We start from the raw sequence: 23,731 nt of genomic DNA on the forward strand, positions 1-23,731 counted from the left end.
CAGCTGAAGACTTCTGTTGCATCATTCAAAATAATAATAATAAATGAATCCCTTTAGAGTTATATTGTATCCTGCATGAGTGTCTTAAACACACCACAGGATGCCGGAGTTACATAACCAGGCGCGTCGAGGGCGATTAAAGAGGGCGCAGCCGTCTTAAGAAGATCAATTCTTGTGTAACATTAAACTATCAAATGTGGGCGGGACTTCTGAGAGACTTCAACCTTTATCACAACTGAACTTTGACATCAGTCAAGATATTATATTATTCTGGTTTTGTGATCTAGAAGTCTGGGTTATATGTGATGTGCATGTGTGCAGGTCTGCTTTAACCAGGTCATCAGGTTGATTTCATTCCATGCAAGTGTTGCTGTTAATGCAGATACCAAATATACTGAGATATAGCAAACAAGTAATCACTACACTTCAACATTTTGGATCAAATCGAGACATTTTCCCGTCCAGCATCATCAGAAACAGGACACTGAAGTTGCACAATTAAACTTGAATTTTCAAAATGTTATTTATTTAAAGTTTTCTTTCTTGTTTTAGTCTTCTATCCTTTAACATATTGCATTCAATTCTGATTTTATTTCCCATCTTTTGTGACTAATGCCTGTGCAGAACTTTGGGCTGCATGATCTAATGTGTGAATGGTGCTATATAAATAAAGTTCAATTGAATATTCTTGAAACAGGATCTATACAACTTTTCCCCCCGCACATGCATTGCTTTCCCGCGTGTAACCTGCAGCAGGGCACAGATAGCTCTCGTGTCTAAGATTCATGAAGCCTTAAAGCAGAATTTAGACTCATTCAATATCTCTTTCAAAACTCTGAAGTTTGTCATCATCAGCCTGGAACATCTCAGAGACGCTCTTAGACGACAAGACCTGAAGACCAACAAGTGTTACTTAAGAAGTTTTCCCATATGCACTCCTGAAAATATCTAGGTGATTTCTGGAGGACTGCTTCTGAAATCCTCCTGATCTGATTGTTCACACATGCTCCTCACAGTGGGAGACTAACCATGTCACTTGAAGGTGGGGGTCTTCTGAGGTAAGACGAGGCGTAAAAAGAACGACGCAAAAATGGGGGATGAATAACAATAGTCTGCTATACAACGCTTCAGTGAGGGTATTTGCCTTTATATCAATGCCATGTGTAGTTTGACAGACTCCTAATATGCAGGGAATAAACGTCACCACCCCCTCCCACTTGCTCCAGGTGAATTCTCCTGATTATATCCTGCTTGCTGCGATCGCACACCAGCTCACTCTGACTTTCTGTGAAAAAAAATACTAGAACGCTGGCAGGAGAAACTCTGGATAAAGTCTGAGTGATGAATCCGTCTGTTTGCGTTCGTACGTGCAGCTCACCCTGAAAACTTTTTTTCAGGAATTTTTAGCATGTGTCAAAACAAGAGATCCAGAGTGATATGCTTACAGACTGCAACAACAACAAACTATGAAAATATGTGACGTAATGGTTGGCTAGAATAAATTAGGTTAGATAGTCATAATAAATGGTAATTTACGTGACATGGTTTGGTATCCTACACTTACTATTTTTATGTACAGTGAATGACCATCCAGTTTGCTGATGTGAGAGCCGATTCAAAACTTTCATCTTCAGCAGAAGCTGTCCTGGTTTGTATACAAAAAGCTCCATGACATATAAACCTGCCCCAAATTAACTAAACGCCTGTGATCGGCCGGCCCAACTTCAGTGAAGCTTGATGGAAATCTGTCTGAAGTGTAGGGGGATCAGATTCATCTGACAGAGGAATTAAAACATGAGCTACAGATTTGCCTCTTTCACAGACTTAAGACTTTTCTTCTGCAGGATTGAGACTTTGTGTTGTTTAATCAGACGTGGTTTCAAGATGTAAATCTGCTCTTGGGGAAGGCTTACTCCACATGTCTCCTCTAAGAGCTGTAAAAATCCCTGACTGAATCTGGGCTGATAAGGAAGTCACTCATTAAATCCCATTAAACTGCTTCCAAAGCTGAATGTTGTGTAATTACATCAGTGGATTTAATTTCGATGGCATTACTTCATGTTGAGTTTCACAGCGACGAGAGCTCTGTCTTCATTTATGTATAACCCTTCCCTTCAGCTGGGTATATTTCCATTCTAAATAAGAGCGATTGGAAGGTAAACACATCATTGTGTACGCTCTGGTTTTACACTGCTTACATGGCAGGAAAATCCTCTACCTGTTTAACCAAAAGCTTCCACCCCTTCAGCAAACACAGGGCACGCGGACAAACACACCTTCTGTAAAAAACCCAGATGTTTCCGTCTCTCAGGTGGAGATTTCCACAATCAAGCAGCACTTCACTCCTGCAGTGTGGGTTATGAAAGCTTCTCTGTGTGCGCAGGCTGAGCTGCAGCTCGTCAATAAAACGAGATCGAGCTCCAGGCTTCTTCACACCAGAGTGTTGGTACACTTGTATTTTCTTTAGAGTGGCATTTCTTCCAGTCATGATTTCACTGTGGAGCCTTTTATGTCTCTGTGCAGGTAGATTTATGAATAGGCTCTGTGAGCTGCTAGAATTAATTGGAGTTGGTATGTTGGTGTAATAATCCCAGGATGAGTCTGCAGAGGGCGCTGAACGGCATGTTCTCCAAATCATGTGATAGTTCCCCGATATGGAACGAAGAATTTCAATAGTCTGCTTCCACTTAAGCCGGTGAAACCTCTTACATACAGGCTCTCTTCTCCCAGCACTGGAGAGCAGCCCTCCCTTGGCAGCCCTGCAGTGTTCTGCCCCTTGTAAGGGCTCAAAGACCACATAAATCAGACAGCATAAAACACTGAAGTAGGGATGATCTGTCACCAGCTATTTCAGCACACACTTTAGGATGCAATTCAACGGCAATGACGCATCATAGTGCGGGCAGTTGTGGACTCAACGTGTATTTTTCTTTGAAACGTTCCGCCATTGTTGTAGCGACTCTCTGGTGTCTCCCAGATGTTGTCATTTCCAATCTTATCAACATACAACTCTACTCTGCTCCTAGCGTAGCTACTCTGCTAATTTCTGAGGACATGCACAACCAACGCTCCAAACCACTGCAGGATACTACATTCAGCAGAATAATAAAAGTTCTTCATCCTTTGAGTTAGATAAATGTCTGTTCAAAACTTTATGAATGACTTGTTCAGATATTTAAGTGCTGACCAACCAAACAACGTTCCCCCCCACACTAGCAGCTTTGCTTAAACTGCAAAGTGCCTTTTAATTTCCACTATTTGACTTCTTTTTGATTCTACAGACATGATGTTGTTTGGTCTTACCTGACAGGTGAGTATTTCCTTTGTAGCTGTGGCCGTTGGTTTGTAGAGAGGCGGAGCGGGACAGGGGGGAACAGAGGGTCGGAACAGGAACAAAGGTCGGGTCCAAATCCAAAATGAGCTGGTTCAGCTGCTCTATGGACTCGTCAACATCTATCGTTAAAGACGCCAAGTCGTCCTCTTGAGAAGAAGACGTGTGAGTAACATCTGTGTCCTCGTCCACCGGACACAGACGCGCCGCCGCCCTGCTGCTGATTCCGCGAGGTGGAGTGTGAGGAGCTACCAAAGGTGGAGGTCCCTCTTTCCTCACACCGTTTGACCTCTCCTCTCCGTCGACTTTAAGATAGGAGTCAGCATTGACGTCGACCACCTGCTGCGTGCGGACCCAGGAGTGTGTGGAGTACTCGCTGTGAGTTTCATGTAGGACCTCAGAGGAGAGAGAACACATGCTGCTGGAGCTCGGCATCTCTAAAGGTGGAGCTGCCACACCGTCCACTTCATCCTCATCATCTAAAATATCCGTCTCCCTCTCGCTGGATGAAGCCTCTCCGTTTAGGGTGTGTCCCAGTCCAGACTCATCTCCAGCCATCTGCCCCTCCCCTCCTGCCCCGGCCGCAGCCAGCTCTGTCATGACCTCCAGAAGAGGCTGAACGATCTCAAAGTCCAGCCCAGGGAATAGCTTCCCCGCCTGGGTGCTCTTCTCCCCTGCAGCCCCTCTCCTCTGTGGAGCCCCGGTGCGGCCCTGCGAGGCGACTGACAGGCCCGAGTCGCTGCTGGCGGACGGAGCGCGCTCACTGCAGCTCGGGCTGAACGACGGTCCTTCCTCACTGCTCTTCTTCCTCACTTTGGAGTATAAACATCCATGTCCAGGGTCCGAAACATGAAGTGGAGCTGTGGAGACAAAAATCACTGTCATCAAACATGTGCAGCCTTAAAGGCAAAACCTGAATCACAAAGCTTACTGCTCTGACCTGGTGATAAAAATCAAAGGAGACTGAAAGAGCAGAACTTCTTTTTTCTCAGGTTTCAGTGAGAAAAAAAATAAACGTTAAACTTTCAAATATGAACTATAAGCAGATTTTAGACCTTTTTAATTAGAGATTTTCTTTGTAGATACAGTATGACTTCTTACCTGCATCACTACTGTATATCATGAATCATTATGACACACACACACACACACACACACACAAACACACACACCAGCCATCACAGCAGACACACTCCATGGAGATAACACAGAGCTCCTTTGTGTGAGCTGACTGATGCATACATGTGTAACTTATGTACAGTATGTGTTTGTGTGTGTGTGTGTGTGTGTGTGTCATGCAAAAGGACATGTGTCACAGAACCAGTATACCTGAGGTCAGATGGTCTGATTGCACACCCACACACACCCACACACACTCACACACGGGCATTAATCTTGTTGTACATGAACTGTCTGCAGCAACAAGAGAGCAGATTTCTGAGTTTACAGTGATGTGGATTTCCTTGTTGTCGATATGTTTGATGATGAAGAAATTCGCCGTTGACACTGACTTGCTTTCAAAGAGTATCATTTTATTTAAGCAAGAAACAGCATCACTGGTCACGTCTGACCAGGAGGATCAAGAAGCCAATAATGATCTCTGTCGAACACACAGAGACAATTGCTTATATGCATCTAAACATCCGCTTTTCGTCATGGGTCATAAAACATCACGTTACACAACCACATGTGGCAATACTCCTATACAATACCTCAATTTAAACATTCCACCTGAGGGGACTCCTAAATCTCCTTCAGATACTATCACAAGACGCGCCTGTTGTAAACTTATATTATCTCTGTCCTAGTTACATCAGACACTTCAACAGCAACAAAGAAACACAATAAGAGCTGAATAAGCCAAACAACGTTAAATCAGAGAGCAACTTAAATCAGTGGTTCTCAACTGGTTGAGCCTCAGGACCCAATTATCCGATATTTATCAACCAATCAGAGTTATCTAATAGAAAATAGTGCAGTTTGGACCTCAGATGGTGGAGAACATGAGACAGAACAAGGGAACTGAACAAAACAAAAATGTTTAAAAAAACCTTCAGAGACTTTTTGACACTATTTTTTGACAGGTAAACCTTCGCGACCCACAGAAAGCTGGTCTGCGACCCACTTTTGGGTCCCATCCCACCAGTTGAGAACTACGGACTTAAATGATGGCTGCAAAAAAGCTAAATATTCCCTCTTTTCTTGATCAACGCTGACATGGATTTTCTCTAATGGTTTTAATACCTCGGGATCGGGAACTTAACTTCAGTTACAGTTTGAGTGCTGTTTCCATTAAAAATGCCAAACAATCCTTTTCTTTCTTTTTCTGCTTCATTATCATTAGTTCGTAAGCTTTTTAAAACAACTAAATACCTTTGAGTTTTGTCCTAGAAGAAATAAGATCTTGGTGCTTTTTTCAGACATTCACGTCGAGTATTTGTCACGTCTCTTGTACTTTTACAAATTTTATTATAAGACATTTTTATGTGAAATCATAAGAGAATAATTCACCAGCTATGTTGATTATTATCATTATTATTATTGTATTTATTCAGATTTGAAAGTCAGAGAGTGAAGCCCTTATTCACAATGACTAAAAAAAGACTAACACAACAGCAAAATGTTGAAATTTGAAAATATCTGATTTCACTAAATTGGTCCGCTGCTGCAAAGAATTAATTTAATTCATCCCTTGTTGGGCGTCTGTGCTTGCACTGACGTGGCAGATAAAGTCAACATGGAATTAAATAATGGAGGTGAAAATTTCCTAAATTGTCCTTTAACAGCCTGCTGTGTTGTTTTGTAACATTTTTGGTTGGTGGTGTGCTGCGGGATTTTCTGTAATGTAGAAAATGTGCCATGGCTCAAATAAGGTTGAAGTATACTATCGTATTGTATCTTTATGTACCTTACCCAACCCAACAGTACCATCCTGTATCATACCCAACAGTACCGTCCCTTACCCTACCATACTGTATCGTACTGTATCATATCTTATCTTATCCTGTGTTATTTCTAAAGTGCGTTGGAGTTCATCATAATTAATCATTTGAGTTTTTTTTTCAAGTAAATTCACCACTTTCTTGGTTAATTTTAGGAGATTTTTCTGTTTGTTTTTCAAATCTGACAGTCGACTGAATTTCTCTGAGGGACGTGCTCTGGAAAGAAAAACATGTTCACATTTTGATATTCTCATATTTTACCAACAAAACAATTCAATTATATACTGAGTCATTTAAGTTAGTCCATCTTAAGCAGAAACACAACGCATGAGCCTCTTCAAGCTCCATAATGTTGATGCTTTTCTGCTTTTCTTGTCACATGTGGCTGTAAACAAAATCTCTTTCAGTACTAGACTCATAAGCAGAATGTTTGGTTAGATTTTAGTCGTGCTGTTCACCCAACAATTATCACACCTGAAGCAACTATTTGGTGTCATAACAAAAACAGTGAGGTCTCTTCTGATAAAGCATGCTGCTTTAAGATAAGATAAAGCAGCCGTGCACAGTGACCGCAACAATACATATAGTGCATACCAGAGCAGCCTCTTAAGTCCAGAGAGGCAATAAAACTCAAATACCAGACATGCATGGTAAACCCTCACAGCTGGTCCACCGGGTCTCACACACACAGATGCACAGAGTGGTATCACATTCACACACTGATAAACACACAGCGTAAAAAACTTTCACAATTCTGTAAAAGAGTAAAAAAAAAAAAAGACACAGACTACAGAGAAAAGCAGCTTACTTTCACTGCTCCCGCTGCGGACCAGAAACAGGATGGAAGTGCTGAAGCTGTCGGTGCACACAGAGAGAGAGAGAGAGAGAGAGAGAGAGAGAGAGAGAGAGAGAGAGAGAGAGAGAGAGAGAGAGAGGAAAAGAGAAACAGATGACACGCTGAAAAGGAAAGGGAGCTCAGGACGGGGGCAGAATGAAAGAAAAAGGCTAAAAAGACTCAAGTTTAGTTGAGTTTTCCTCCTCGTCTGTTGTCCCCCTCTGTCTCTGAGGCAGCCACAGGAAGACAAGCAGAGAACATTCTTTCTTTTAAGGTGCTAACAGCCCCCCCCCCCCATATCCCCCCCACCACCACCACCTCCTCCTACTCTCTCATTCCCCTCTCTCATGTCACTCCTTCCTCGCCTGCTCCGACCCCGCACTCTGAATCCCCGCCTCCACCGTCACTACAAAACTAGCCATCCCTCCCTCCCCTCTTTCCTCCCCCCCCCCCCTGCATCCTGTGACCACGCTCACACAGGTAGAAGAGAGAGTGTGTGCGCTTGTGCATTTTTAAGTCCGCAGTTAAAGGAAGCTCAAGGGTGGATCATTCACTAAACTGCATGTGAGGAAACACACACACACACACACACACACACACACACACACACTCACACACACACACACACACACACACACACACACACCCACACACACACATACAGGTGGAAGAGTTTGTGCAACACACTGAATGCACTTTAAAGAAAGAGGAAAAAGAAGCACAAGGACCTTGAGTCTGCCAAATATGGTGAGGGGAATGTAAACATGGGGGCGGGCTCTAGAGAGACTTGTGTGCAGAAGGGGGATGGGGACATGTTGGACAAATTGCAACCTGCAACTTGAACCTGAAAGCAACACGCACCAGCTAGACAAACGGAGACAAGATAGGAGAAGAAAATGAGGAGAGATGGAGCGATAGAGGGGGCAGACTGTAGAGGAGGGTAAAGTAGAACCACCTGTGGTTGAAAACAACATTCTTGCTCCTGGCTACGTTGCTAACTGGCTGGCACCCTCATTATGCTCATGTGCATGCGTGTGTGCAGGCGGTTAAGCCTAATGGCCATGTGTGTGCTTGCGCTGTGTGTATGTGTATGTGTGCGTTAACATGCCACTTTTCTGCATTTCTGCCCCAGCGATCGGCCCGTCTAAATTACACGGCGGGCAGAGCAGATTTAGCAACCAAGGGCATAAAACAGCTGGAACGTGTGATTGTTTCAGACGTCTGGATGTATGTTTCTCTGTTTGTGTTTTTCTGTTTTTCTCACTAGATGGAAACTCCAAATACTCGGGTCTGGTTTGGTTTGGTCTGGATGGTTGTTGTTACACCCATTCCCAGAAATGAGAAGAAATGGCCACAACAGTTGTAAGCTGTCACTCTGATGACCAGACAATTACCCACAGCACTGACCACAGCCAAGGCTCGAGTCCAAACAGAGTTTCTGGGAGATTAAATCTGAACCCACATACGGATACAACTTCTTAACAGAAGCAAGAAAGAGATTAATTCATTTTTTTGGCCACTTGGGGGCAGAAAAAAATCCACAACGAGCTTTAAAAAAATAAAAGACACAACTTCGCCGTATCATCCTCTAAAGTTACATCTCCTGGACACAGAGCAACATGACCTTTATTTGGGATGATGTTTCCATCTATTTGACCAATGATAATCCCACACTCAAATTTCCTTTTGGCTCCATTTTGGTCCCTACCAACTCCTGAGACAAATATTTGTCTCTTCTCTGCTTGTTGTTTTAATATATATATATATATATATATATATATATATATATATATATATATATATTGTAGACCATAATGCCATATAACCCTGGTTTGTACTTCTGCGCCGCAGCGTACTTAGCCTGACGTGCACCTCCTGAAAAATGTATTAGCATCAAAATGACGCAAATACAAGCCCTCTGATTGGTCTGCTGGGTAGCATTGTATTTCCTGCATTTACAACATTTCTGGCATCACCGCCATTTTCAATATTCTGCAAGCCAATATAATCAACTGCTGCTCAATATTTATGCACTCCAACTCAAACATAATACGCTCTGTTTCAGTCGCCATGGTTTCCTAGTACATAAACAAGCGGAGAATGTGGTGGAACAGAAAACTGGTGATAGAACAAGCCATCTAGCGTAACTATGCTAGTTAGTGTTTCAGAGCTACACAGACATCTGTTTCCTCTGACTGTTTGAATCTCTTATCTCTTGGGGGTTTATTCTTCTTCATCTTTTATGGTCTTTTATTGTCTTTATGTTTTTACATTGTTTTATTCCCGTTTATACTTGGTGATCTTGGTGTTTTTATGTTTCTTTTCTTTTTGTGCCTCTTGATCTCGAATTAAAACAAATTGTTTTTAACCTTTCTATCGATTAATCTTCCTCACATTTCTCTTTTAGTTTCATTTGTAAAACACTTTGTGACCCTGTTTTGAAAAGTGCTACTACTAAAAGTGCTAAATCCATCGACCAATTATCAATATCGCTTTTTTACATTCGGGGTCTTAAGGGGCTGCATGGAGCCGATCTCAGTTATTGGGCGAGAGGCAGGGTTACACCCTGGACTAGTCGCCAGCCAATCACAGGGCTGACATATAGAGACAGACAACCAGCCACACTCGCATTCACACCAACGGGCAATTTTAGAGTCAACAATGTCCATGTCTTTGGACTGTGGGAGGAAGCCGGAGTACCCGGAGAGAACACACACATGCACAGGGAGAACATGCAAACTCCACACAGAGAGGCTCCTGTCAGACAGGGATTCGAACCAGGAACCTCCTCAGTGCAGCCCTGCTATCCATAGATACAGTTTATTATGAATACTATTATTATTATTAATGTTTATGAAGTCCACACTGAATTACATTTTGTGCAAAAATGAATGAAGGGGGGGAAATGTTGTTTTGGAGGCGCTACAAGTCAAAAAAAGTAATGTAACGTTCACATTATTAGCAGCCTTTGTATCAGATCAGTTATTTAAAAAGTCATGGACACAGCCAGGATAATTATCGCCTTTACACTAAGAGCCCAGCAGATGAGTTGATTTAGTTTTGTATCCTGTCTTTAAATCTCTGGTGAACCTGTTAGATCCAGTCTCATAAGTAATCCAGAGACACCAGAGGATTTCAAAACACCAGGAGAAGAAACTGAAAGGACTTCAAAAAGTCAGAATTCTTCATTTCCAACATTTAAATGCAGCTCACCTCCCGTCGCGTCCTGGTATGAATCTCGTCTGACCAGTGGGTCCAAGGTGTCATAGTCCACTGTCACGCAGTGTCCGTTGTGCCACAGCTCTCTGCCTGCACACGGAAACAACGGACAGAGGACAGAGAGGCAGAGAGCTGGTCAGGAGTCAGTTAAACAACACCACATACACACACACACACACACACACACACACACACACACACACACACACACACACACACACACACACACACACACACACACACACACACACACGCACACACACACACACACACACTGAGCTCCGGACATGCGCGTAATAACACAAGCTGATTCCAGATCTGATTGCAAATTAAATCTATGAAATAACAAGATTTAATTTTTTGTATGTGACTGTGTGTGTGTGTGTGTGTGTCTTTGCTCTGGTTTCCCCGCCTGTGTGTTTTCCCCTGTGTGTACAGTATCTGCCATCTGAATTCCTGTCAGATGTGTGTGTGTGATAACCCCTCATATTGCTTCCTGTTGAGAGGCGAGGAGTGTGATTGTGCGTGCAGAGAGGGCCGGTATGGACGTTACACCCAATACTGCCCCCACCTGGTGACTGTTTGATGAACTTGGTGAATATGTTTTCATTCATCAGAACAGTGTGTGAGGGTGTGTGTACGTGTGTGTATGTGTGTGTGTGTACGTGTGAGTGTATTTGTGATGCTTCAGACTGAGTCATCTCCATATCTTCTGCTTCAGTTAGGAGACACAATGAAGCTTGGTGTTGTCTGGAGACAAAATAATGTGTCAGTGTGCGAGGAAGATGTTAAAAAAAAAGCTTGTTTCTCATTGCTTTTAATTTCTTTTTTTAACTATTTCTTCTTGTAATTCACTGCACACGTTGATGTCTTCACAACAAACACAAACAGATGTGGTCCTTGCCAGCTCATAGATTTGCATCTTGGTCTGATGTTTTCATCTGATAAGTGGCAGGTCAAATGGTCAAAGATGAGGTTTCATAAGATATGACCGAAGATCTGAACATTCAGTAATATCAATCAAAGGGCTGGATAGGTTCAATAGAGCAGTCAGATGAAGAACTCCATTGTCCATTCAACGGACAGGACCAGAGCTTCATTTTTCATGATTTTAAAGCTTCATTTCATAACTTTTATATTAATAGTTAATTGTTCATTATTACAATTTGTCCAGGTGGTTAATAACACATTCCTCTGTTGTATAACAAACTTAAAATACATATTTTTTATGACCTTACAGGAACTTTAAAATAGCAGAGGTCATATCGTTAAAATGGTATTGATATTCTAAAAAGTAGAATTGTTTTTTGTTCTGAAGTGCTCCAGGATCAAAGCTTGGCCAAACCTCTGAAAAAACATCTGAGACATATTTTCACCTGCATATTTATCGCCTGTTACATCATCCATCTTTTCAAAACCATCTTTCTTGGATGAGTCTACCTGTGATCTTTTCTGGGCTGTCAGAGACGAACAGCTCCACTTTGCCGTCTTCTGGGAACCGAGGATCTGGAATATTAACACACAGAAAAAGGAAAATCAGACAGCTGGAGGGTTTATCTGGGCTCACTGAACGTGTTTCCGTTTGTACTTCACACCTGCGCCGCAGCAGCGCGGCCGATAAGAGGTCCAAGGTCAGTTGAGGCGTGTGATATTTACATAGGAGAGCAGAGAGGCTGAATGATTTATCAGTAACAGATTAAGATTTACAGTGCAGCAGTGTAGTCCGTGATAGAAGAGGCTGCTGGGTGATAATACCTCCACTGGCTACGTCCAGCTCCGCCTTGGAGAAAGTGAGGGTGTGTCCGTGTACGAGGCCCGTATGGAACTGGAGGCGAAAGACGACCTGGCGGCTGGAGGAGTGGCGTTGCTTATCATAACACACCACCTGAAATTTAAACAAAAGAGCACATGTCCTGACTGAGCGGCTGAAATCCATCAGAGTGAATCAGACTGATAGAGATTAATGAGCCTCTGATGCAAAGGCTGTGGCTCAGTGGTAGAGTCATCATCTCTCAAGCAGAAGGTCAAGGGTACAAGCCCCAGCTCCTGCAGCAACATGTCCGATGTGTCCTTGGGCAAGACACTTCACCCTGAATTGCTTTGTCTGCACTGAGTGAATGTGTATGAATGGGATTAGTAACTTCTGATGGACAGCAGTCTCTACCATCAGTGTGTGAATGTGTAGGTGTGACATAAAAGCACTTTGAGTAGTCAGAAGACTAGAAAATAAATAAACAAGCTCAAGTCCATTTACCATTTAAATTAGTAAGAAAAGCAAATAATCTGCAAGAAAACCAGACTGCAAGAAGATCTCACATTTGATTTTTTAATTCAGTATTTTTAGTACCGATTTTTTTATTCATATATTTCGAGCAGACGTTCTTCTTCAGTGTGTAACGGGCAATTTTCTAAAAAACACACAGGGTGGGGCACTGGTGGCGCAGTGGCACAGTGGTTAGTGCACACGCCCCATGTATGGAGGCCATTGTCCTCCAAGTGGGCAGCCCAGGTTCAAATCCAGCCTGTGGCTCCTTTCCCGCATGTCATTCCAATCTCTCTCTCTCCCTGATTTCTGACTTTATCCACTGTCCTAACTCTCCAGTAAAGGCACAAAAAGCCCCCAAAAAACCCCACAGAGGTGGGATTAATTTATACTTGTCCAATATAGGTACTAGTCCATCCCGTGTCTGTTACACTCTGAAGAAGAGTGTCTGCTCAAGACGTTTGTGTGGCAATTAAAATACAATTTCGGAGTGCTATCCTTATCGTTTTTCCTGTTTGGACATTTCTCGGGATTCAGCACCTTGTTGTTTTATGTTGAAAGGAAGTTGAGCGTGTTTTCTCATTCATTATATTCATATATTTCCCATATAACAGTAGAACAAAAAGTTTAGGTATAATTTGGTAGCATTTCTCTCACAATGTTAAGCTGAAATCTTACTCACCATGACGTCCCCATTGAGGAGCTGAGCTGGCTGCAGCACAAAGTAGAGCTGGTCTGTCTGAGCAGCATTAACATGGCTGAGGTGGATGAATAAAACATTGTCTTTTTTATTGAAACATCCCACCATGTTTGACATTATAATGTGATTGAATAAATGATGTCTTACTACACTGCTGACGTGCAAATAGCTTGTAGACTCTGGTAGACTCTCAGGAAGAGACAACAACCTGGAGAAAGGAAGAAGTGTCTTTTTAAAGGGGAGCGTTTAAGTTTAAATATGTCATTATTTTCCTTTAAAGGGGACATATTATGAAAAATCCACTTGTACAGTGTTTTTGAACATATATTTGGGTAACCTGAGTGTCTACCGACCAACAAAATGTGAAATAAACCCATCCAGTCCTTTGTTTGTGGTCTGCATAAGTCTTACAACACAGAGAAAAGTGCTCCATATCTAATTTGCTCTCCTTGTGACATCACAGTGGGATTCTGGTAAAAAAAAAAAATATATATACTGTGTTGTCTCTGGCAGCCATGTTTTTCCCAGTGGGCATGCTAACAAGTTGTCATGGAAGCTCAAAGCTGAACTCGTCTGCACAACCCGCGGAAGAGAGGGGTGGGGTGAGGGCGAGCTCATTTAAAGAGACACACACACCAAGACGGGGCGTTCTGAGAGAGCTGGTTTATACAGGGTCACAAACTTCCTCTGGTGCTTGATTCATGTTATAGTTTGACCAAAGCACAGCACAGATGTTTCATTTAGACCACAGGGAACTGTTTGAAAAGGTGGAAAAGGGGGATAATATGTCCTCTTTACGAAGAGATTCCAGCTACAGCTCCTCACCTCCATCTGGACTTAATCTGGGAACACTGTGAAGAACAACACAGAGGAGGAACGTCGGAGAAGGAGACATCCTCAGCCCTCGCCTTAAGATCGACCCCAGCATCCACACATACCTGCAGACCAAACAGAAATGCTGCAGATCAATACAAGTAACCACTTTACTCACTGGATGAAAGCGGTTTCACTGCATCTGCCTTCTTGTTTCTACCTCGTCATGTTAACTACATCAGGGGATTAGTGACCCTGCAGGGTCTCAGAGAGACTCTACATCAAAGGTCAGAGGCTAAAAAACTGAACCAGGTTTGACTTTTGACCATGGCTGATCCCGTCTAATCTGCCCTGTTCTTCTCACCTTTTTTGGGAGGGGGTCATCAGAGCGGACAGTTTGTCGTCGTAGAACCTCCTCATGGCAAAGCAGTCGAGAGAAAGGTCTGCACTGAGAGACAGAAAAACATTCATCAGGATTCATTTCACATTAAATGACAGCGTGTCCCTGACAGATTATTAAAGTGAGGATGTCATGATGTTGATACTTTGATAACACGTTCTTTAAAGATAAAACAATCTCCATTATTGGAATGATCGATAACATGAAAAGGTACTGAAATAAATAAAATATTCAGAGAGAGAGCACTAAATTGTACAAAAGCTTTGGCAATGAATTTGAGGATTTGTGCAATTTAGACAGCGTGCAGAAGTTGGCCTGCATTTTTGATTTTTTCAAAAACAAGAGATTATCCGAAATTGAGTGTTTAGTAATTCCAAGAAAAACAGAGATTTTTATTATCTCATGTGAATGCAATAAGCGTCCTTACCCTACATATAAGTCCCAAGTTTTTTTGTCAACCCCATATGGACTATATCAGCCTTTCTACCATCCCCTCACTGCCCTATGGGCCCTATCTGAAGTTAAGTATCCATATTGGTGCATAAACTTTTTAATACATAAAAGGTACAAACAGTGAACAAGATATTTTTGCATTTCAGGACAGAGAAATGTGGATCAAAGCTCAATCAATATTTCTTTTACATAAATAGTCAAACAGTTGACAGTGTGTTCTGCTGAATTAGTTAAGAATACTTAGGTTATTTGTTTCCTAAAAAATATACTGATGGTTTCCATAAAAATATGCAGATAGTTTTGACATCTGTAGAGTCATTTCTAAATGCATAGCTATCAAAATAACATTTACTATCAGTGTTTGGGATGACAGCAGCGATCTAAGAGAAAGGCTAGTCCAAAACAACAACAACAACAACAACTTTGGCCTTGTGTGATCTGCTCCTTTAAGACCTTGACATTCACAAACCTTTGCATACCTGCACTCGCTCAAACAAACTGAGGGACAATGGTCACAGTCAGATATTTTTCAACCATTAGTCCGTTGTTCTGTTCAGCCAGAACAACACACACGTGCTCACCGAGAGTGAAGAAATCTGATTTATCTGACTCTTCCAGTGATTTCCAGTGAACACTGAAGTAACCCAAACTGACCTCTCCTTTTTTCCATTATTAAACACGTTTAAATACGTGCTTCCAATAGCTCAGATCTTGACGGTTCAAATATGAAGTTACCTAAACTACAAAGCGTTGAGTTTTGTGCCTTTAAAAATGTAAGCTTCAAACATGTACATTAAGAGGGATTAATGATCTGGTGTGCAACGGTAACAAGATCTCCGCCGAGTTCAACGGTCGAGTTCAAAGTCTTCTCAGTAAGCCGTCTGGGTCTTCTGAGGCAAAGCATGACATTAAAAAAAATATGCAGAAGAGGACGCAAAGCAACACAGTCCAATACTACCCTGTAATGATAATATCTGTCTTTCTATCAGTGCTACGTGTTGTTTGACAGAATCACACTCTGAACTAAAGAGCGGAGAAGAACATACTGGAGAACAGGAAACATAATGCAGCAGTTTCATTGGAGTGCAGAGATCGTAGCAGTCACATGCAGACAGTTTATGTTTGTGTAGCGATCGCAGGGAGTAAACGTCACCACCGCCTACCAGTCGCTTGGGATATGAAGTTCACATGTTAACACTATCTTAGCTCAAAAGATTTCTGCACAGCCTAACCGAGCTGCTACCCTGGTGCAACCAGTTTGAAAATGAGACTAACGTTGAAGGTGAGTGTCTGTTTAACAGGTGTACATGTTTCAGTTTTACCTGGATGACATGTTGCTGAAGAAGATGTAAGAGGACACCAGGACTCCGAGTCGGCCTTTACCTCCCTGTGGAAACAGACACAGAGTGAGGATAAACCCACAGCACACAGACACATTTACAGAACATTTAAGTGTGTTTGTGGAGGACTCCAGGAAGTTTACCCTGCAGTGTAACACCAGGACATGCTTCGGATGTGTCTGCAGCCAGTTCTCCATCGTCGTGCACACGCTGAAGATCTGATCCAAGCAGGGAGCCAAGAGATCCACCCAACCTGCGTTCAGAACCTCAGGGACAAACCAACAAACACACTTTAAATTATATAGCTTAGTTTTTATTTAACCACTCAGATATTTAAGTGTCATTTTTACCTTGTGATTCATTTGGCTCAGAGTGTCATTCGTCTGTGAGAGGTTGATGAGCTGAAGAAGAAACGACAAACAAAGAGAAAGATTTTCCATCGCCTAATTATATAAGTAAAACGTTCAACCTGTTAAGTTGTGTATTTCATGTATTTGACTTTCTATTCCTTCTTCTTTGGTGGAATATTGCTGCAGTCTGCATCCATGTGTTTCATTACTGCTGCCTTCAGGTTTCACTATTCAGTTATTTTCCACTAAACTTTGTGTAAACACTCCAGTCGCCTTTAAAAAAGCACCTAACACTCTGTCTTCCTCCCACACCATTTGTCATTTGTTAATTTTCTGTTCCTGTTTTGTTTTCCCCTGTGCCTAGTTAGTCTCACCCGTAACCTTCTGAATCTATTTGGCACATGTCTTTGCCTACTTTCACACCAGATAGAAAACCCTGAGCGTTGTTCTGCTAATCACGCGATAGTTTCCAGAAACTAATCAGTGAATATCACGAGATGGATTCAAGCCTGATTTAAGATGTTTAACCTTTTAGGCTCTCTTCTCCCAGCTCTGAGAGCAGCCCTCCCCTGGCAGCCCTGCAGCATTCTGCCCCCTTAAAGGCTTCATGAGAATTGGCCAATCAGAAGAAAGTGGGCATGTGGGGGACGGGGGGCCTTAAAGAGACAGTAGCTGAAACAAAACCGTTTCAAGCAGAGGATTTTACTGATGCCAGCTTCAGATAAATAAGGAGTTATTTAGCTGTTAATCATGCAAAGCTGCTCTTAAGGTTTCACAGACTGACAACATGAAAGGTGAAAATTAGAAGAATAAAGGATCTTTTAATTTGTTTTTAAATTCCTGTTTCACCTGCCACGGGTCATTCTCAGATGAGGTTATCAACACTACTCCTGGAAGAGCCTTTTTTTAACACTTGATAAGGCAAAGATTTACAGTAAGTTACAAATTAGACGATAAGAATAAAGCAGGAGGAGGTTTTTTCACCTGAAAACAATTAGACATGTACAAGGCAGGATCAGAAAAGAGATGAGGGGTACTGCTTTGTCCACAGTGGTTGACAAGCTTGATACACAGTGGGAGTTCCCTGCAGTAGCTTTAACTTGTGAAAATATATTTGATGTACTCCTTCCAAAATCTCACCATGTAGTTGTGTCCGTGCTTTGACTGCAGCATGGCAATAATCTCCTGCAGATTTTGCAGGTAGATCTCCTCTGGACATTCAGGCGGACAGGATATGGTGATGATGCGTTCAGTGACATAGGTCAGATCGATTCTCTGCTGTTCCTCCATGACCAGGTTCACATGAATGTCCTACAGGAAGTGAAACACAGGGTGAGAAAATGAAAGTCATTGAACATTTGGAGAAGTGAGAGTTTTTATCTGCTCAAATTCAAATCAGGTCATCCTGAACACTCTTTAAATCCTTTTACTGGACGTGATGCTAAAACAAAGAGAGGTCATTGAGAAATAATGAGGTAGTGAACCAAAAGCTGAGTTACTGGAAGCTCTCACTGAGTGTGTGACCGGAGGAGAGGTGAGGATGAGTCACAGAGAAGAAGTGCTGCCCAAACTTCAGATTTTAAACCGGTTGCTCATCAACAAACCCCAAAAAAAACGGAACCAAAAAGTCTGACAAGGACAGAAAAAAGAGTCTGTTTCTGACTTTTCAGTGTCAAAAATAGTTCATCACATGACCTGTCATATGAGAAAAGGAAAAGTTAGATTTTCTGATTCACTTCTCTCACAGACTGCATGTCAGGGTGAATAAACATGATTTCTACCCCTTATGGCTTTCCCCATTTTGCTTTGTTTAAATCAGACGTCTTATGATTACGTTATTGATTATGTTAGAAGGTTTTATCAAAAGCATTGTTGATGACGCTGATACAAGGAGTAAACAAGTTTGTCGTTGTTTATAATCAAGTTTGAAGTTGTCGGAAAAAAACAAGCTTATAGCTGCTCTGATTTAATGTGAAGTGGGTTTATAAGATTTGGCATAAATTAAAGGCACAGTATGTCGATTCAGCCACCAGGGGGCTCTCAATCAAAACAACATCAAAAGATGAGGTCGAGGCTGGCTGGGAATCCAATGAAAAGAAACTCCCCGGCGGTGACCGTAGTCAAGACGACCAGGCGAAACCGACCTGAGGAAGAGAATACGTTTACAAACGAGCTAATGTATCCGATTATAATGTACATGACGTTTTAATCACAGCAGCACAAACAGCAACATCATGGCAGCTTTCAGTAGCAGCTCACGCTTCCTTATGCAGCAATAACGATAAACATACTGTCTGTCATGGCGGCTCATCAAGGCGGCAACAAGTCATGTTAAAACTGTAAAATTGTGGATTTCTCTGGCTTTGATAACTGTTGGAAAGATTTGAGGTAATGTAAGTACTCAACAAAAATATGTTACATAGGTTTAGTCATTTTTTTATTGGTTTAGATATTTTCATCAAAACATTTTAATAAAATTTGACATATTGTAAATTTAAGGTCAAAATATTACAGGAAAAGTTTGACCTATTTCCCTTCTCTGGCAGAAAGTACGATGAGATTTTTTCTCAAATATCTGTGCCCTAAACATAAATACAACTGGTCAAGAATACTCCCTTTGATTTAACATAATAGGTTTTTGTGAGTAAATGAAACAAAAGAAGGAATATACATTGTTTGTTGTTTTAATTGGTATGTGCTGCTCTGTTTACATCTGGATTCTTGTTTGGTTCTATTAATTATTCTACTATGGAGAAAGCTAAATGTTTGCAGAACTGGAGTCCAATCATTATTTTCCTAAGGGGAACAACAAAGTGTATCATATTGTAGCTGTTTTCCTCTGATTTCAGAAGTTAACCAGCTGCTCACTGCAGGTTTAAATTACATTTATAGGCGGACCTGAGAATGGTATCGACCCTCTCAACTAACTTGCAGTAAAGTTTATTGCAGAGTAAAAGAGTAAAAGGCCAGAGAAGTAATGAAATGATCGTTTGTGTTGTAAAAAGCCAACCACACGTGATATGGTGTGAATGAAACAGAGCCTTAGGTCATTCTTATTTTGACTTCCATGTCTTAAACCTTGAAAAACTTGACATCCTTCCACATTCTTAACTGGTTCAACTATAAATGGAGTGAGGTAATTCTGTGGTATCTGGGCTCTGTGTCTGCATTTTTAACAGGGCAGTTAGTTCAACAGATCAACAGAGAGCGAGTGAGAGTGAAGAAGAGAAGAGAGAGTGATAGTGTTGTGGTTAACCTCGCCTTCACCCATGACCATGTGACCACAGCAGAGTAAACAGTGATAAAACCGTTTTCACCAGAACAGCTTGTAAAAATAACCTACTGGGAATCACCAGAGCAAAAAACACATGACTGAACTTCAGGTTTCAATCTGTCACACAGTGGCGATTCTCGAGTCTGTTGGGGCCCTGGGCAGAAAATCATTGGGGGCCCCTCGGGTCACCCTCATTGACAAATGTTGGTTCTCAAAGTAGGTGGGTAAAACGGGCAACGGGAGGGAGTACTGTCAGATGGGGGCCCCCTTAGGGAGGTATCCTACTGTCAGTAAAATTTGCACATTTTGAGCCACTGCTGTGGTTTAGAATTTGTCAGCCCTGGGGGCCCCTAGTGGCCTGGGGCCCCAAGCAGTTGCCTACTGACAAACAGCGTCTCTGATGTCACAGGTTTGCATTTTCTGTTTTTCATTATAATGATTTTAAAAACATGATTTATCAACAGAGAAAGTTATCCCAACATCAAGTTAGTGGCTATCAACAAGAACTGACTATGGAGCAAAGATGGCTTAGCGGTTATGTTGTGCCCCATGCACAGAGGCTGTAGTCCTTAAAGTGGGCGGCCGGGTTCAAGTCCGACCTGTGGCTCCTTTCCTGCATGTCATCCCCCACTCTCTCTCTCTCTCCCCTGTTTCTTACTCTTACAATTTCCTATCAAATAAAAGCCTGAAAATAAATCTTAAAAAAAGAAGAATTTACTACATGGTTTTCAAAACAAGCACATCAAACATTTTCAGATTATTCTTTAAAATGTGTGTGAGGGCTAGCACTAAAAATGTTGATTATTTTTCATGAATTTCCTGGTTACTTCAGATTTAAAAAAGAAAGAAAAGAAATTTAAAAAATGTTCAAAATATCCATAAATGTTTTAAAGTTAAAATTTCTCAAAAACCAAATTGAAAACTTAAAATATTCTGTCCAACAAAGAGTCTTAAACTCTCGATCTGCATTGTTGTGTTAGCATGCTAATGTTAGCGCTCTTTAGTTAGCTTATATCTTCACATTGCATGTAAATTGAAACAGAATGACCGTGATCTACAAACACTTACGTGACATAATAACTAGTGAGTACAGTATGGTACTCTTCTTTTCTCTAGTCCTTCTCTTAAACAGCTTTCATAAGCAAGGAGATGAGTCGGCCGGACGTCCCGTCCATGTAAACACAATACGGTAAAAACAGCGTAGACAACAACACAGCCAGAGGGACTCGCATGCCTCACTCATTGTCATGACTCAGAGAGATATTTACACCAGATATACTTGATTTCTGCACATTCTGCCTTGAAAGGCTTATTGAAAAGAAATTACACTTTGAAGTGACTTGAAAAACTGTCCGTCCCTGCAAAGCAAGATGTCTGTGTAGGTTCTCAGTCATCCAGGTCATGGTAAATTTGAAGCTTGATCCAAAGGCAGCTGGACTGGTTGAAGACCGTCCCTGCAATTTACCTCTCAAACCTTTTACCTCATTGTTTTCCACCTTTTATTTTGGGGCTTTTATGTCAAACCTCTTCTTGTTTTATAAAAGTACAGCTAAAGGTTATATCTTATCTTATTTTTATCTTATACTTTCTTTCAGTCGGGGATGAAAAACCAATCGAGAGAACTCATTATAATCAAAGTGTTTGGGACCGAGCTAGAAGAATAGAGCCGAGGACTGAACTCAGGAATCTGCCCGCTGCCCTCACAGGAACTGAGGTGCCTGTAGTTGAGCCTAATTTGGTACAAACTCGTGCAATTAACAAGAAGTAATTACCATGTGCATGTATGGTGTTCCACATGGCACACATCTGGGCCCCAGAACTGTTTGGGTACACGTGTGAAAAATGTACTTTCCACCTTAACATGATCGTCTGGTTGAGAAAATGTGACACGTTCTCGATGAAACCGTTGACAAGGATGGGAAAACCAATTTTAATCAGCAACTACTCTCCAATTATGTATTTCTGTCGTGTTTTTAAAAACATTTTTAGCCCACTGCAACCTAAATTTGTCAGTGCTTGGCTTGAAGAAGCAAAACAAACGGAAGTGTGTTCCCTAACCACACACACACACACACACACATATATATGAACACATGTTACTATAGAGAGTTGCCTAGCGGAGGCCTTGAGCTCCAACTAGCCACATGTAATTATAGTCTCTATTTCCGAATTTGAAGTTGGCATTAAAAAAACATCCTCCATTTTCTTAAATACGAGAGGAATAGTCTTTAACTGATCAGTAATATAACTTTATACTGGTGTTTGAATTGAAAGTGTTTGAGCAGAATACCAGAACTGAAATTGACAGCAACACTTCAATTTTGTTTCACTTTTTATCCCAAGTGAAAATACTTCACTCTCCTCTCTGTTTTTCCCTGAGAGTGTTTTATACAAGAGTAAACCAATCTGTTTATGGTCCATCTGGACTCCACATAGACTCCTTATTGGGTTACAGAACCTGTTGGTTTTTTTTTCCACAAATCCATTAAATTAGTCCACCAGCAGGGTGAGGTTATTTGATTTTCTTGCAAGGATGTCTCAATTGCATTTCTCTCTATTTAATCAGTATCAAATTCATGTCACTTGCTTTTTGCATGAAGTTAATTTGCATTTGGTAATAAGTGTGATTACCACAACCCCACTGGCTGTGTTTTTCACTTGTCTTGAGAAAAAAGAGGATTTTAAGACTTAATGCAAGATTAAATCAGCTCTTGAAGTGGCCTGAATCCGAGGGGAAACACGACTCCTGGGGTTCAGCATCTTAATCTGTCAGTGGGCTAATCTCCCCCCTCTCAGAGCATCTGCAGGGGGACTCCTTCCCTTATTAATTCCCTCGAGATCCACCATCCGTCACATTCTCTTTTATTTACTAAAAGTGGCAGTCTAAATTTTGTACCAGAAAAATAAAGCCTGTAAACTATCAAGGAAACATTATAGTCCTACATGAATGAACATTGAACTGGCTGTGAGTCATGGGATAGATACACATTACCGCAGAGTAAACCCTGCAGAAGAAGAGGTATTAAACATATTTATTTATCAAAATAAAAGCCTCTTACCTTTACAGATGTTGCAGGTAACAAGAAGCCAGTACAACAGAAGCCTGATGAGTGAACGTCTGGCGGTGACTGTTGTAGAAAATGAGGTGGAGACTTGACAGAGGGGAGGGAGAAAGAGAAAGAGAGCGAGCATGATACTTGCACTTTGCCCTCTGTTGGACCGCGGTGTGACAGCAGGCCTCCCTCGTGTGCACATGAAAGTGACTAAGACTCTTAGTAAGATAACCACAAACTTTAAGTACTTCTTTGACCTACGTTGGGTCTATGGCTGACCAAATATTTTGGCTTCTACTCTGTCTCCGAGGAAGTGGAAATAAAGCTGTGAACAACGGAAACATCAAAGAAACAGAACATTTGTGTGTTTTATGACACAGAAGAAGGAGAGTCAATAAACAGAGTCATAAAAATGATTTATTACATAACCGCACTTACTTGCTGCTGTGTGCTGTACAGCATTATTATTAGTGGAGGTGTTTTGTCTGTTTGTATGTTTGTTTTTGACATTGTGTTTTTATCTTGTTTGTTTTTATTTGTTTTCTAATGGACTCCTGAGTCTTTCAATAAAAATTAGGATGATGATGATGATGATGACATCAGAGGAGCTCGATGAGTCCCCTTTTCTGCTACTTTATAGTCGTACTGTATAAAACTCTAAGAAAAACTTATAGGGTAGACCGGGGGGAATTGTAACACTTTTCCACATTGTCCTCCATAACTCACAGATAATTTGAAATACACTTCTGATCTTGGTT

The 23,731-nt window shown here is 41.5% G+C and overlaps 1 protein-coding gene across 2 annotated transcripts in view; it reads right to left on the bottom strand.

Moving 5' to 3' along the window:
* The window catches only part of tns3.2 (tensin 3, tandem duplicate 2), a 52,484-nt gene extending 29,354 nt beyond the window's left edge, over positions 1-23,130 (bottom strand). Inside the window, exons 1-13 of one of the 2 annotated variants that reach the window (XM_020655892.3) lie at positions 22,980-23,130; positions 17,787-17,957; positions 16,647-16,697; positions 16,440-16,562; positions 16,279-16,343; positions 14,468-14,551; positions 14,116-14,228; positions 13,438-13,498; positions 13,273-13,348; positions 12,083-12,212; positions 11,768-11,833; positions 10,322-10,417; positions 3,304-4,191 (exon numbers count right to left, since the gene is read on the bottom strand). In XM_020655892.3, the coding sequence (XP_020511548.2) occupies positions 3,304-4,191; positions 10,322-10,417; positions 11,768-11,833; positions 12,083-12,212; positions 13,273-13,348; positions 13,438-13,498; positions 14,116-14,228; positions 14,468-14,551; positions 16,279-16,343; positions 16,440-16,562; positions 16,647-16,697; positions 17,787-17,936 (1,903 nt within the window). In that variant the 5' untranslated portion in view covers positions 17,937-17,957; positions 22,980-23,130. Of the gene's footprint in view, positions 1-3,303; positions 4,192-10,321; positions 10,418-11,767; positions 11,834-12,034; positions 12,213-13,272; positions 13,349-13,437; positions 13,499-14,115; positions 14,229-14,467; positions 14,552-16,278; positions 16,344-16,439; positions 16,563-16,646; positions 16,698-17,786; positions 17,958-22,979 lie in introns of those variants that run through there. The other variant, XM_065955700.1, reaches the window with a different exon arrangement.
* Positions 23,131-23,731: the final 601 nt, after the last annotated feature.

Source organism: Labrus bergylta, chromosome 6 (assembly GCF_963930695.1).
Source record: "Labrus bergylta chromosome 6, fLabBer1.1, whole genome shotgun sequence".
Classification (NCBI taxonomy): Eukaryota; Metazoa; Chordata; class Actinopteri; order Labriformes; family Labridae; genus Labrus; species Labrus bergylta.